Below are 14,509 nucleotides of genomic sequence, written 5' to 3' on the forward strand. Positions count from 1 at the left end.
ATCGGCGACCCGAACGCTAGAAGTAAGAAAGAGAAGTAGAATACAGTAGCACACGAAGGGTGAAGGGCCAACACAGAGCAAAGAAGGTGCAATGGATCCCGAAAGGCAACATCTGCTTCGGCCGGGACAGGATGGCGAAGAGATTAAAATCATTTATGGCCCGGATTCCATCGCATTCCCTGCATCCTTGCACGGCAAGGTACAGTGCCGTGGTTTTAATTTTATCTTTTACTCTTTATTCATTATTATTATTTTGTTGCTTTATGGTAATATTAATACATTAATATATAATTGTTTTGTTTCCTCATTCCACAGGTGCCGCCGGACAGGTTCTACCACACAATGCAGCGCTTGAACGAGACCTATGGCCCCATGTCACGCTGGACCAAGTTCTTCATCATCGCCCTCATCCTGCTCTTCGTTGGTACAACCCGCTCCCGAGCTCCACCTCATTAGCATTCGCCTGACGGCCAACAACAACAACAACTGACCGCACACCACTGACACGCGCTCGCACATCCGCACCGCCTACTCGTAGGCATTCTGATGCCGTTCGCTATGCTGCGGTGGTTCACGCCGCGACACTTTGAGGTCAAGATGTGGATCCCCATCGACGGCATTCTCATCGCCGTCAATGTGGGGCTGGGTCTTCTCCTGTACATCAGAAGTCGTCGGGTACGCTCAGTGGCTCCGGCAGGACACGACGCGACACACGACACACACGACACACACGACACACGACACACGACACACACGACACACGACACACACGACACACGACACACACGACACACACGACACACACGACACACACGACACACGACACACGACACACCAACTCTTGCCGCGTGTTAGCGAGCTTGTGCCTCATTTCCTACTCCACACGACAGATCCGGTCGGAGTTGGCCAAGATCGTGAAGAAGGAGAACAAGGTGTGCTACCACCGGACCGGCGTGCACCTGCGCTTCGAGCCCGGCGGCATGGCGTACGTCAGCCCACAATACCCAGGGCCGGCTGCTTACTCGTCTCATCGCACGTCTTACCCACAACTCTCCACCCACTGGCGCGTTGCGTATAGGACTCGGCCCTCCATCGTCATCGAACACACCGCGACTACCGCTTCCGGTACGCATCTGACCCTGACGGTGACCACGGCCACGGCCGTCTCCTCTTCCCAGTGTTCATCAAGCGTGTTGCTTTTCTGTCTATAGACCACGCTGCCTATGGGTCGTACCAGGAGCGCCAGGCGCCGCCGTCGGTGCATCGCGGGCGTGCGCCTCCCCAGTCGTCGCGGATGCCGTCGACGCGACTGCCATCGCCGCCGCCCTTCCGCCAACAGCACTCCTTCTACGAGCTGCAGCAACAAAACGCGTCGCCGATGCCACAACAGCAGCCACGGGCTCAGTCGCCGCCTCCGCCGCAACAGCAACAGCAGCAGCAGCCAGAGTTTCGTTCACCTCCGATCTCGCCGCGCGGCTACCCGCCACAGCGTCAGCAGCCGCCGCCGGCGTCGGCCGAGTTTCAATCCGGTGGGCCGATGTCGCCGCGTGGCTATCAGCAGCAGCACCAGCAGCCCAACCAGCGACAGCCATCACCGCCCATGTCACCGCGCTACCAGCAGCAGCAACAGTACGCCGGCGGACCGCCCCCGCCGTCCGGCAACTACGCGCCGCAAGCCTCAGCTCCGCCGCCGTCGTCATACAGGCCGCAGCCGCCGTCGCCCGGCGGCGGCAGCTTCGAGGGTTCGCCCTTGACCGGCCACCTGGCCACTGAGTTCACGTCGGTGCCCGTGCGCGACTCGCCGTCGCAGCGACAGCACTACGACCCGACCGAGGGCCACTACTCCCCGTCGCCTTCGCCCACGCCCAAGAAGCGGTCGTTGGCCCCCGCTGCTGGGTCTGCCCAGAACCCTCCCTACTCCCCCGCACGTCAACAACAACCACCACAGCAGCAGCAGCACTACCAGCAACAGCATCAGCAACAGTTCTATTCGCCACACCAGGGCGATCCGCGACAAGCGGCCTCGCCGCGATCATCGGCTCCCTATGGTCAAGCGCGAGCATTCTAAGTCAGTCTCCTGAGGCCAAGCGATCAGGATCATTTTGTTGTTGTTAGTCATCCTCTCCTCATCCGTACATAAAGCTTCTTCTTTTATTTCTTTGATGCAAACATGTTCAGGCGAGCGTGCTCTTGCTCTTGTCGGGCGTAGTGTTAGCACTAGTGGATCAGCGTGGTTTCGAGGGGAAAGCAAGGCAGCCAATAGTAATGGCATAATCGCACAAACTATGATAGTTCCGGTGATCTCCGCCTTCTGATCTTGCAGTCCACATTCCTTGCAATCAGCGAGTTGTTTGAGGCAGACAGCGCCAAACCTGGCGGAGCGGCTGTGGCCTTGTCGGTGCGATCACAGTATTCTACGAATGTGCGTCGCTTCAATTATCGGCTCTTTTCCCAGCCCCGCAGACCGCCGACAAGAAGACCGACGCCGATTCAACAGATCATTCATTCTACACAACCTAACACAACGCCTCAACATCAACAAACATGGTCGATAAGGTAGCGCTCGCTTCGCAGTACATCAAGGCTCGCCTTGCTGAGGACAACGACACCGTCCTCTCGCTCGTTACGGATGACATTGTCCTCGTCAGCCAGAGGTGATCCTCCTGCCACATCAGCGCTGTTTCTCGAATCGCGTTCGATTCCGTTGGTCCTTGCGGTCAATTCTAATCAATCTCTTCGCTTAATTTACAGGGATGGCACCCATGAGGGCAAGGAGGCTTTCACCAAGTACCTCAAGTCGGTGAAGCCCACTGGCAAGTGGCAGGACCCCGTCCTGGAGGGCGACCAGGTCGTCATCAAGGGCACCGTCACCGTCATATTCATCAACTGGAGCGTGGCCTCTTTCCTCGACTTCAACGACGACGGCAAGATCACCAAGATCGAGATCAAGAGGGTGTAAACCAAGCACTTGGGACGTCACCAATTCCCCACATGCGTACGGCTGTGTTTACATTAATAAACACATTGTACATACCCCCGCCCCTTCTCTCATTTTGCGTGGGACAACTTTGCATGCATTTTTCCTCAACATACATCTCTGTCATCCTCGTCGGCGAGGACACAGCAAAATCTTTGCGCCTGGCAGCAGATGTAGAGACAGAGAACTACGTTCGACGAAGATCACCGGGAGGACGAGGCACGAGCGTCGTCGCTGCCCGCCGCAGGCCTTGCCTCGCCGTCGGCTGGCGACGACGTCGATCCGGCGCCGTTCTGCTTGGCCGCCTGCTTCCTCGCTCGACGCTTCGACAGCTTCCTCTTTCCCACGCGCGCCAGCACATCGCGGAGGCGCGTGAGCAGGAAGAGGACGGCGAACACCCCAACGAGCGCACCCTATCGCGCAACCACAAGCCACGTAAGCCACACCTGGTGGTGTCGTGTGTGTCGTGTGTGTCGTGTGTGTCGTGTCAGCGTACCAAGACGCCAAAGTAGTACAACGTGTGGTGGCTGTCGTCCCAAGACAGCTGGTCATAGATCCAACTGCGGGCGTGGGCGGGAGGAGGTGGGTTAGTGTTGAGGAGGTGGCGCTGAAGCCACTGGGAGAAGGAGGAGGGGCACGTACTCGTCGGTCGCGCCATACCAGCTCCACATGAATATCATGTAGGCCAAGGCGAACAGCAGGACGTAGACGATCTGGAACGGATAGATCTGTTTCACATCAACAACAACGAAGAAAACAAGGAATGAGCGAATGCCTCTCATTCTTCTTCGTCAAGGTGGTGCGGGTGTGTACTCGGAGCTTGTTGAAGATGATCTCGAGCAGCACGAAGGCAGCGTTGATCGCGTGGGCGTTGATGGTGTAGAAGGTGATCGTGGTCTCGCTGCTCTCGTTGTTGGAATCTCCATCCGACGTGCCGTAGATGGCGACCCAGAAACTGATAGCCGCGGTAAGCAGGCAATCAACAAGCAAGAATTGCAGATGGTCGTACATGATGTCAAGATAGACCGCATTCACAGTGACCAGGGTGAAGAACATCCACAACACCATATCGAGCGTAATCCGCTTGTCCAGGTCCAGACGATGTCTGCAGCGAACGCACACATGAGTGCTCCTAAATTGTTTAGGCTGGTGCGATGTAGTTCACGTACCTACGCAGGCACTTCTTGAAGCGGGTCCATCGGGTGTGGTTGCCGGCAGCGGCTGTCTGCTCGTTGTCGGTGGCTTCTTCGGTGGCCGTACCCTGTTCTTCGTCGGTTTCGCTCGTGCCGCTGCTGTCGGTGTCACTATCATTGGCGGTGGCACTCAAATTGGCGCCTCCCTCGGACTCCTTCGTTAGGCCGAGCCACTTCATCACGTGGACTACTATGGTGTACAACACCGTCAACTAATCACGCCGCGCCCACCATCACGCGTAAGTCAAACAACACACCTTTTCATCGGCACACAGTCATCACTGCCGTACCCCAAAGTAGACAGTGAGCAGAATCCAGTTGATGTTGGTGAAGTAGGTCAGGTACTCGCCGTCATCGGAGTCGTCGATGGGCCGATAAATGGTGATGGCCAGCATATACGCAAAGATGAGCGTTCGCAACACCTAGGCGATTGCACACGAGATCCGTTTTGCATGTCAGCCACTGACACAATGGCACAAACGACACACGAAGAGCGTACAAAGAGCGCCCAGGTGGGTAGAAAGTGGGACTCGTAGAGGTCCCTCCGCTTGTGGTGTCGAAAGTGCGGCCGGATGAAGTCCCAGGCCCATCGCAGCACGATCATCGCGTGCCTCTTGGTCCTCGCATGGCGATCGGCCTTCCGAGCGGACTTCTGCCCAGCTGGAGCAGTACCTCCGCCCGTGGCGGTGTCGACCTCTGAGCTGAGTACCATCGCCTCTGTTGTGTGTTATATGTGTTGCGCGACTCTGGGCTGTGTTGACACAAATCAATCTTCTGACTTAAATCAAAACGAAGTTGGTAGGGTGTTGGGTGGGTGCAGGGTCGAGGTGCCAGTGGTGCAGTATTGGGTTTCAATATTCTAAACAACATAAAGGAGGGAGCCAAGCGAGTCCGTTCAAGCCCTTCGGCGAGACACGTGGGGCGGGTGCATTGAGGGCGGGTGGCCAAAAGATGGCTAACCTGCCCCGGTTCCTGTAGAAAACTCACCGTCGGGCTCCACTTGTTTTCCGTCGCATTCCTGCCCACTCGCGAAATCCCCCAATCGATTGAGCTCACACCCAATCACCCTGCAGATCGTCAGGCTTTGATCGAACGGTGAGCCCAGCTTCCTGCGCGTGTGGCGATGCGCCATCAAGAGCGTGGCCGGCTGGCGGCCTGTGCGGCGAGCAGTCGCGCGAGCCCAAGACGTGTTTGGTAGGGGGCATGCAGAGACCACCATTCCACAGCCCAGAGGCCCAACTCCGGACAGCAATTGGCGTGCGCCATTTCAAACGCCGACTGGTGGCGGGCACCAGCAACACACCACACACTGCCGCTGGCGCACACATCTAGATCGAGTGCAAAGAAAGATTGGGTCTGCGATTTCCCAACGAAGAAAGCTTGCACACACACAAAGAGAGAGAGAGATTAGATCAGAGCAGAGTCGATGCAGAAGAAGGGAGGGGATTTCGTTGTGGAGGATGTGCCGGTGGAGCGGGTGGAGGGAGGCAAGGAGCCGATCGTTATCGGCAACGAGATCCTGCGCAAGGGCTGGATCGCGCGCGACATCCGCGAGCGAGTGCCCAAGGCGGTGAAGTTCGTCATCATCACCGACTCGAACGTGTTCGGGCTCTACGGTCAGACCTTCATCTCGACCTTCGAGCAGGTGCTCCACATCAAGCCCTTTGTCAAAGTGCTGCCACCGGGCGAGGAGACCAAGAGCCGGCAGGTCAAGGAGGAGATCGAAGATTTCATGCTCGCCAAGGCTTGCAATCGCGACACCTGCGTGGTGCGTTCTCCAGATCCACAGCAGCTCATTTTTATTTTTCCATATGCAATTGAAATGACACTCCATCTCGCTGGGCGTGGTGCCACAGGTCGCCCTGGGTGGTGGTGTCATTGGCGATCTCGCTGGATTCGTGGCTGCCACCTACCTCCGAGGTGCGCTTGCTTTCGTGCTTTTTAAATATGTATTTATATACAGGTTTATGCTTATGTATTTTTTATCCATTTATTTCCTATCTGTGTGTTCTGCCAAACCAATTTAAATAAATAATAACTTATTTCACTTTATTTGTTGTATCACGTTGTAAAGATCTCTTCCCTGACCATCCAGGGGTGCCTTTCGTGCAAGTACCAACCACCCTCCTGGCCATGGTGGACTCTTCGATCGGCGGTACCTTCATGTCCGCCTCACGACACACATGGCACACACGACACACGACACACACGACACGACCTCATTGCACGCCCGCGCAACAGGCAAGACTGGACTCAACCCGCCAGCGGGCAAGAACCTCGTGGGCGCGTTCCACCACCCCAAGGCAGTCTACATCGATCTGTCGCTCCTCAAAACTCTTCCCCAGCGCGAGTTCTGTAACGGCCTTGCCGAGGTACGCCAGTCGCGCTTCCTTTTTTGTGTTGTGTGTGTGTCGTGTGTGTGTCGTGTGTGTCGTCGGCTCTAAAGGTATAGTTCCGCGCCACACAGGTCATCAAGTCTGGAGTGATCAGGGACCCCGAGCTGTTCGAATTGCTGGAGACCAACGTGGACGGCATCCTCAACAACAGGGAGGAGCGTTTGCTTCGGGAGATCGTGCACCGATCGGCCAAGATGAAGGCCGAGGTGGTCATGATGGACGCCAACGAAAACGGCATCCGTTGCATCCTCAACTACGGACACACGATCGGCCATGCCATCGAGGCCTTTGCCTTCCCGCTCCTTCTGCACGGAGAGTGCGTGTCGATTGGCATGGTACGCGCACGACACACAACGCACACGCACGCACACGCGTCATTTCAGTTAACACATCGGTTTTTCAATGTGGCACGGCGGTACCAGGTGCTCGAGAGCAAGCTGGCACAGAAGATGAACCACCTCAAGAACCTCAACTTCATTGGCCGGCTGACGCGATGCCTGCAGGCCTACAAGCTCCCCGTCGTGGTCCCCAAACCGAAGAAAGTGCGTGTGCATGTGTGTGCATGTGTGTGCATGTGTGTGCGGTGTGTGCGGTGTGTGTGGTGTGTGCGGTGTGTGCGTGCGATGCTGGTGACTCACATCCACATCCACGACCAACAGCAACAGGGCGGCGATCAGGGCAAGCGAAAGGAGGGAACGCTCGAATTCACGCCGGAAGACCTGATCAACAAGATGCTCATCGACAAGAAGAACGCCAACAGCAACATCCGATGCGTGATCGTCAAGGACTTCGGCGATGTGTTCGAACACCCCGTCGTTGTTGACAAGGACACGCTCAGGTATTCTTCTGCCCTTGTGTATGTGTGTGTGTGTGTGTGTGTGTCGAGCGCGAGTGTGTGTCGTGAGCGTGTGTCGTGCGCGTGTGCTCTAATTGCGACTGGACCAACAGGTTTGTGCTTTTGCCCTCCGTGGCGGTGGAGCCCACCCAGAGCGGCGTGAGCGGCGTGATCACCGTGCCCGGCTCCAAGTCGATCTCCAACCGCGTGTTGACTCTTGCCGCCCTGGGCGAAGGTATGCCACTCTCTCTTCCCTCCTCTCGCCCTTCAGTACATCCAACAAACAAGTCAAGTTTGACGAACAAACACCACACGCGCGCGCGCGCGCACACACACACACACACACACACACACACACACACACACACTCTGGCTTGCTCGCTTGCACACAGGCGAATGTCACATCAAGGGGCTTCTCTCGGCCGACGACACGGACGTGATGCTCGCCGCGCTTCGACGACTCGGTGTCCAGTACAAGTGGCTCGACCAAGGCCTCGTAAGCGCCTCCCCCCTGCATCTGTCTGCCGACAACAGCTCACCCCACCCACCACCCACCACCCGCCGCCGCCAGACGCTGTACATCAAGGGCAGCGGAGGACAGCTGCAGCCGCCGAAGGAGCCCGAGATCCCATTCTTCCTGGGCAACGCCGGCACGGCGTCGCGCTTCCTGACCACCATGTGCACCCTCGTCACCCCGCCGGCTGGTACCACCATTTCTCTTGCTTCTCGGCCGGTTCCTTGGCTCCCCAGTCGACTGTCGACTCATGTCGCTAACCGCCGGCACAGGCTCGACGGAAAAGGTGTCGACGATCTTGACGGGGGTCGACAGGCTCAAGGAGCGGCCCATCAGCGATCTCGTGGAGGCGCTGCGGGAGAACGGCTGCGTCATCAACTACCTCGAGAAGGAGGGCTACTTCCCCATCGAAGTGGTGCGTGCCCTGAGCGCTGATGCGTGTGCGGTGGTGCGTGTGCGTGTGCGACTGTGTGTGTCGACTAGCGACCAACAACCCCGGGGCTGGCGTCAACTCGCTCGCAGGTCGGTGGTAAGGGGCTGAACGGTGGTGTGATCAACCTCTCGGCCAAGCTTAGCAGCCAGTACGTGTCCTCCATCCTTCTCTCGGCCCCGTACGCGCTCAACGACGTCGACCTGCAGATCAAAGGTGGCCACCCGTCTCTTCCTTGCGTTGTGTCGTGTACGCCGTGTGCGCCGTGCGCCGTGTGCGTGTGCGTGTGCGCCGTGCGAGTAAACTGAAAGGGTTCTGCTTTGTATTGGCAGGTGAGGCCGTTTCGCAGCCGTTCATCGAGATGACCATCAAGGTGATGCAGCAGTTCGGCGTCAAGGTCGTCGACACCTCCAAGGAGGACAAGATCTCCTGGTTCATCCCCCGCGGCGTTTACCACAATCCCAAGGTACCCACCATCACTAGCCGTCGTGTGTCGTGTGTCGTGGGCTGACTTCTGGTGTCGCGTGCGGTCAGGATTTCGTCGTCGAGCCCGACGCGTCGTCTGCTTCGTACCCTCTCGCGCTGGCGGCCATCACCGGCGGCGAGATCACTGTGGACAACATCGGCTCGTCGAGCGTGCAGGGCGACGCCCAGTTCTACACGGTCATGGAGAAGATGGGCTGCACAGTCAACCAGACCACCACCTCCACCACCGTGAAGGGTCCGGCGCGCGGTGGCCTGAAGGCCGTCGACATCGACATGTCATCCATGACCGACACCTTCATGACCGTCGCAGTCCTCGCCGCCGTCGCCACCGTACGCACAGGCCCACCGCATTCCTTTCATTCCATTCCAGGCACTGTGCGAGCATGCGCCAAGCAATGTTGACAATGTCGTCGACACACACACACACACAATACAGGGCACGTCGCGTATTTACAACATCGCCAACCAGCGCGTCAAGGAGTGTAATCGCATTGCGGCGATGGTGAAAGAACTCGGGAAGTGCGGCGTGACCGCTCGCGAGCTCGAAGACGGTCTGGAGATTGACGGTTGCGGCGGGGACATCTCCAAGCTGCACGGCGCCAGCATCGAATGCTACAGGGATCACCGAATTGCCATGAGGTACGCACACGACGCGACACACACCACCGCACACGCGCCACACGTCTGTACTTATTGTGTGTGTGTGTGTGTGTGTGTGGTGTGTGTGTGTGTGTGTGTGTGTGTGTGTGCAGCTTCGGCGTGTTCGGAACGGTGGTGCCGGGCATCCTCATCACCGACAAGGAGTGCGTCGACAAGACCTACCCGGACTTCTGGTACGACCTCGAGTTCCGCTTCGGCGTCCGCCTGTCCGTGCCCTCTACCGAGAACGAACAGCAAAAGCCCGCCACCGCCGCCGCCGAGGCGCCGGTTGCCGAGCAGCCCGGCCCGGACGGCGACGACCGGTCGGTGGTGCTGGTGGGCATGCGCGGGTCGGGCAAGAGCACGATGGGCTCGGCCCTCGCCGCGGGCCTGGGCTGGAAGTTCATCGACATCGACGTCGAGTTTGAGGCCTTTGCGGGCGAGAAGATCCGGTCCTTCGTCGACGCGCACGGCTGGCCGGCCTTCCGGGCCAAGGAGGAGGAGCTCGTGCGCCAGGTGGTCGGGGCTCACCCGCAGCGGACCGTCATCTCCACCGGCGGAGGCATCGTCGAGACCCCGACCGCTTTCGAGTACCTCCTCGCCAAGAAGAAGGTACCACGCGCCGCTCGCCCTCGCCACCACAAGACCCACCACTCACGCGCGTGTCGTGTTGCATTGTGCGCGCGTGTCGTGTGTCGTGTTGCATTGTGTGTCGTGTGTCGGCAGGATGTGATCATTGTGCAACTGCGGCGCAATGTGGAGGACGTGATCGAGTACCTCAGTGCGGACGTGAGCCGAGCCGACCTGGGCGAGGAGACGCGCAAGATCTGGGAGCGGAGGAGGCCCCTCTACGAGCAGGTGTCCGACCACGAGTTCTACATCGGCCGGGGCGAGCGCGACTGGGCGGCGGCCGAGCGCGACCTGGTCGACCTGGTCCAGCGCGTGCGGCGGGGCGACCGCGCGCCGCTGCCGCTGCCGGGCCTCGACCGCGACACGGGCGAGAGCTACTTCCTGTCGCTCACCACCCCGCGCGTCGAGGAGTGCCTGCCCTTCGCCGACGAGCTCTTCGCCGACGTCGACCTGATCGAGATGCGCGTCGACCTCATGGAGAGCCAGGACGAGGACTTTCTGCGCGAGCAGACCGCGCTCCTGCGGCGCCGCACGGCCAAGCCGCTGCTGTTCACTCTCCGCACCCGCGACCAGGGCGGCCGCTACGACGAGACCGGGCGCGCCGACGAGATCGTGCGGCTGTTCGGGCTGGCCCTGCGCCTGGGCGTCGAGTTCATCGACCTGGAGATCACCCTCCAGCCCGAGATCGTGTCAGCCGTGCTCGATAAGCGCCGGGCGCTGGGCGGCGCCACGCGGGTCATCGCCTCCTACCACCAGTTCAACGACCCGGTCAAGAGCGAAGAGGACGTGGTGCGCGTTCTGCAGCGATGCCACGCGCTCGGCCAGACCGGCGCATTGTCGGCGTCGTCGCTGGTCGACGTGGTCAAGGTGGTGATCTTCGCCTTTGCCGACGGCGACGTGTGGACGCTGCGCAACGGCGTGAAGCGCGCGCAGGAGACGGTGGCCCACCTCCAGGGCTTCCCGACGATCGCCCTGGCCGCCGGGGAGAAGGGCAAGCTCTCGCGCGTCATGAACAAGTTCCTCACCCCAGTCACCCACCCGCTGCTGCCCGCCAAGGCCGCCCCTGGTACACCTCTCGTGGCCCTCCTCTCTTTCTCTCTTTCTCGTTCACAGGCAACTCACAGTGTGCTGCCCAATGGCGTGTGATCCATGGATGCAGGCCAACTGTCGGTGAAGGAGATCAAGTCCGTCCGTGGCCTCCTCGACATGTAAAGTTGTTACTTCGACCGCGCCATGCAAAACAAAACAAGCTTCCAATCATATCACGGCCTTTTATGTACATTCGTGTTCACGCCTTGAGCTTTCTCACTCTACTTGACGGTGGCCTTGGCGCGGATCTTGTCTTCGACGTCCTCCAGCGCGACGTCGTCGAGGCCGGCGGCCTGGATGGGCAGGCTCATGCCTCCGCCGCGCCACTGGTCGATGAGGCCCTTGGCGCCCTTGGGCGAACATGCTCGCCCACCATGCGCTCCTTGGTCGACGTGGCATCGGGCGCCCACAGGATGAAGACCAGGCGCGAGCGCATGACACCATCGGCGTGGGCGCGCCAGGGCACCTGGGCCACGGCCACGCGGCACTGGTCCGAAAAGTGGTAGCGGCGACCCGGCATTCGCAGAAATAAAAATAAAATTAAAAAAAGGTGACCTTCGAGCGAAAGCATAACTTTAAAGTTGTTGTGAATGTGATTCAGCGCCTTTTCCCGCTTTTGTGGGCTTCTGCTGTCGTGGTGGTCGTGGTCTTTGCCTTCGCCGTCGTCTTCTTCGTTGCCGATGACTTCTTCTTGGTCACCTCCGGCGAAGTGATGCGCACGACGTCCTTCACGCTCCGCATTCTATCGCCTGCACGAACCCCAACAACAACAACAACAACAACAATAACACACCGCACGAAGAAGAAGTGAGCTCACATTGATCGAGGCTGAGGCGCTTAACAAGAGGGAGGCGAAGATGAGACGCTGACAGCACCTTCCTTGAAGCCGTAGACAACACGCTCGTTCTTCCAGTAGGCCAAAGGCGTGACTTTCTTCCTCTTGCTCCTGCGCGTTGGTGCTTGCTGTGTGTCGTGTGTGTGTGTTGTGTGTGTTGTGTGTGTGTGTGTGTGTGTGTGTGTTGTTTGAGTTTGGATGCAACTCGCAAGCTTGCGACGTGCGCGAGAGTACCCTATTAGCCTCGGTCTCTTCGATGAGGCTGTCGTTGGCCGCCCACGTGACGTCGTTGGGATCGACAAAGGTCGGCAGCTCCTCGTAGACGGTGAGGTCGTTCATGCTCGTCTCGCTGAGGTAGCGCTGGCCGACCGGCGACGAGGGCGCCGCGTCCTTGAGCGGGATGTGGGTCTCGTAGCCGCCGCCGCCGCCGCCGTCGTCACTGTGGCTCGTCTCGGGCGAGGCCATCTCCATGCTGACACTGCGCACATCGGCAGCGCCGAGCGAGTGGTCGGGCTCAGTGAAGCCCGAGACGTCGGCACCGCCGAAGCTCACGTCGTCAGCTCGCGCTGGCGACGCGGGCGGAGAGGGAGTGGTCGCCTTCTGCTTGCCCCTTCTCTTGCTCTCCCTCCGTCGTTCTTCTTCGTCATCCTCCTCCTCCTCCTCTTCGTCATCATCTTCGAGCCTCCGCTTCTTGCTGGCCTTCGGCGGTGGCGAGCGCGTGGCGGCGGCCTTTCGCTTTCCGGTGTCCTTCGCCGAAGCTGCAGCGCTCTTCGTGGGAGCGGCGGCGGCGGTGCGGGCGCTGGCCGCGCCCTTTCGCCCCTTCGCGTTGCGCGCGTACTGTACATCCGCCTCATCCTCCCCTCCGCTGACGTCGTCCTCTTCTTCCTCTTCCGTTCGTCGTCTCTGCTTTGACTCGTTCTCCTTTTTCTTCTTTTTCTGTTGCTTCTCCTCTTCTTCGTCATCTTCCTCTTCATCTCTCTTCCTCTTCTCTTGCTTCTTTGACAGCGCCTTGGTGGACTGTTTAGCGGCCTTCCCTTTGCTCCGTGGTTTTGCCGAGTCCTCTTCGTCTTCGTCTTCGCTTCGTTCTTCTTTTTCGTCGTCGTCGCTTCGTTCTTCAGTGAGGTCCCTCCCCCGCTTCTTCCTTCTCGCGCGCGGCCTCGACGACTCGTCCATGATCATCACCTTGGGCGTGGGCGGCAGGCGCACCGAGTCGACGCCGGAAGACGACACGGACGACACCGCCCACGCACTCTGATCAGAGGCAGCAGCGACAGAGGCGTGTCCACTGACGCTGCTGTCGTCGTCGGCAATGACAGTAGCCTCCCTCCGCGGTTTAGCCGACGTCGTGCGCGCCGCCGACTTCTTGCCTTTACGGCCGCTCTTGATTGTCGACGTCGCGGTCTGGTCGGCAGTCGAGGCCATCGCCGGCTTGCTGGTGGTCATCGCCACCGATTCCGGGACCGACGAGTAGCCCGAGGTGTCCAACTGGTCATCATTGCCATCGTCGACCGGCGGCGGCGGAGAGGGCGGCGTGGGCTTGGCGCGCGCGTTGACGACCGAGCCCGATCTAATCGAACTCGGCTGTGCGGCAGCAGCGGCGGCGGTGGTGGCGACGTTGGCTGTGACTGTGCTCCTGCGCTTCTCGCCGCCGGCGCGTGATTTGGCGGCGGTGGACTCGCTGGCGCGGGTGGGCGACAGGTTGGGCGGGCTGACCCACGGCAGGCTGTCCTGCTCGGCAAAGGTGACGTCGGCCCGCGAGGAGACGCGACGAATGGGCGTCACGTTCTGCATAAAGCTCTGATCGAGGATCGACAGCGCACCACCGCCTCTCCGCGCCGGAGAGGCTGCGAGGCCGCATGCATACATGCGGTGAGGAATGCCCTTCGTAACCAAAAGACGAGAAGAAGGAGACCTACCGATGGCGAAGGAGGGCTCTTGCTCTCCTATTTCGCTTTCTTCCATTTCGGCCTCCTCCTCCACCTCTACCTCCTCTTCGACTTCCTCTTCCATTTCCGCCAGGTCTCTCGCCTCTTCTTCATCTGATCAGCCGCGACAACATGCAGTGAGTTATTAATTTATTCATTTTATTTTTATATTTATTTGTTCAAAGGCGTACCAGAGCTGGCAAACCAATCGTCGACGTTGTCCATATCATCGGCATCTTTCAGCACATTTGCCTTGGGGGCGATTCCTGTTTTTCTGTCATGCGGCGGTTAGAGCAATCCTATCAGAATGGGAAATTTGAACGCACACTTACCTCCCCACGATGCCCAAAAGGGCAATATTGGCGCCCACGCTCAGCCGTGACGCGCGGAGGGACATGACGGTGCTCTCTACGCCTCCTGGTCCGAAAATCTGCTTTGATCGTTGTCACCTTTCCCGCCTTTTTGCCATTCCCGCCATTTCTTGGTCGACAAAAAACCAATCGCCCAGCGAAGCCCAAGAGGTCGAGAGCGAAAGCCAGCTCGCATGTCGACTCTCGCGG

General features: G+C 59.2%; 5 protein-coding genes across 5 annotated transcripts; 3 read left to right on the plus strand and 2 right to left on the minus strand.

Moving 5' to 3' along the window:
* Positions 1-91: 91 nt before the first annotated feature.
* On the plus strand, positions 92-2,068 carry ACA1_175420 (uncharacterized protein; the record flags this gene model as incomplete). Its single annotated transcript, XM_004356714.1, has 6 exons — positions 92-199; positions 316-424; positions 539-675; positions 891-985; positions 1,079-1,125; positions 1,212-2,068. 6 exons carry the CDS (start codon positions 92-94, stop codon positions 2,066-2,068), a joined length of 1,353 nt encoding a protein of 450 aa, XP_004356767.1.
* Positions 2,069-2,544: 476 nt separating this feature from the next.
* On the plus strand, positions 2,545-2,959 carry ACA1_175430 (uncharacterized protein; the record flags this gene model as incomplete). Its single annotated transcript, XM_004356715.1, has 2 exons — positions 2,545-2,654; positions 2,752-2,959. The coding sequence occupies 2 exons, from the start codon at positions 2,545-2,547 to the stop codon at positions 2,957-2,959; spliced, it is 318 nt and encodes a 105-aa protein (XP_004356768.1).
* Positions 2,960-3,180: 221 nt separating this feature from the next.
* On the minus strand, positions 3,181-4,774 carry ACA1_175440 (uncharacterized protein; the record flags this gene model as incomplete). Its single annotated transcript, XM_004356716.1, has 7 exons — positions 3,181-3,390; positions 3,474-3,537; positions 3,620-3,705; positions 3,791-4,082; positions 4,147-4,382; positions 4,461-4,592; positions 4,670-4,774. The coding sequence occupies 7 exons, from the start codon at positions 4,772-4,774 to the stop codon at positions 3,181-3,183; spliced, it is 1,125 nt and encodes a 374-aa protein (XP_004356769.1).
* An 822-nt stretch (positions 4,775-5,596) lies between these two features.
* On the plus strand, positions 5,597-11,312 carry ACA1_175450 (shikimate kinase; the record flags this gene model as incomplete). Its single annotated transcript, XM_004356717.1, has 18 exons — positions 5,597-5,938; positions 6,027-6,090; positions 6,266-6,325; positions 6,412-6,542; positions 6,638-6,901; positions 6,989-7,108; positions 7,226-7,404; positions 7,515-7,636; positions 7,794-7,897; positions 7,973-8,105; positions 8,188-8,330; positions 8,438-8,561; positions 8,678-8,811; positions 8,880-9,161; positions 9,268-9,470; positions 9,584-10,082; positions 10,197-11,166; positions 11,260-11,312. The coding sequence occupies 18 exons, from the start codon at positions 5,597-5,599 to the stop codon at positions 11,310-11,312; spliced, it is 3,927 nt and encodes a 1,308-aa protein (XP_004356770.1).
* A 184-nt stretch (positions 11,313-11,496) lies between these two features.
* On the minus strand, positions 11,497-14,346 carry ACA1_175460 (uncharacterized protein; the record flags this gene model as incomplete). Its single annotated transcript, XM_004356718.1, has 7 exons — positions 11,497-11,655; positions 11,889-11,938; positions 12,065-12,152; positions 12,259-13,868; positions 13,941-14,063; positions 14,141-14,223; positions 14,282-14,346. 7 exons carry the CDS (start codon positions 14,344-14,346, stop codon positions 11,497-11,499), a joined length of 2,178 nt encoding a protein of 725 aa, XP_004356771.1.
* Between the last annotated feature and the right edge of the window lie 163 nt (positions 14,347-14,509).

Source organism: Acanthamoeba castellanii (genome assembly GCF_000313135.1).
Source record: "Acanthamoeba castellanii str. Neff unplaced genomic scaffold scf7180000084741, whole genome shotgun sequence".
In the NCBI taxonomy this organism is placed as follows: Eukaryota; Discosea; order Longamoebia; family Acanthamoebidae; genus Acanthamoeba; species Acanthamoeba castellanii.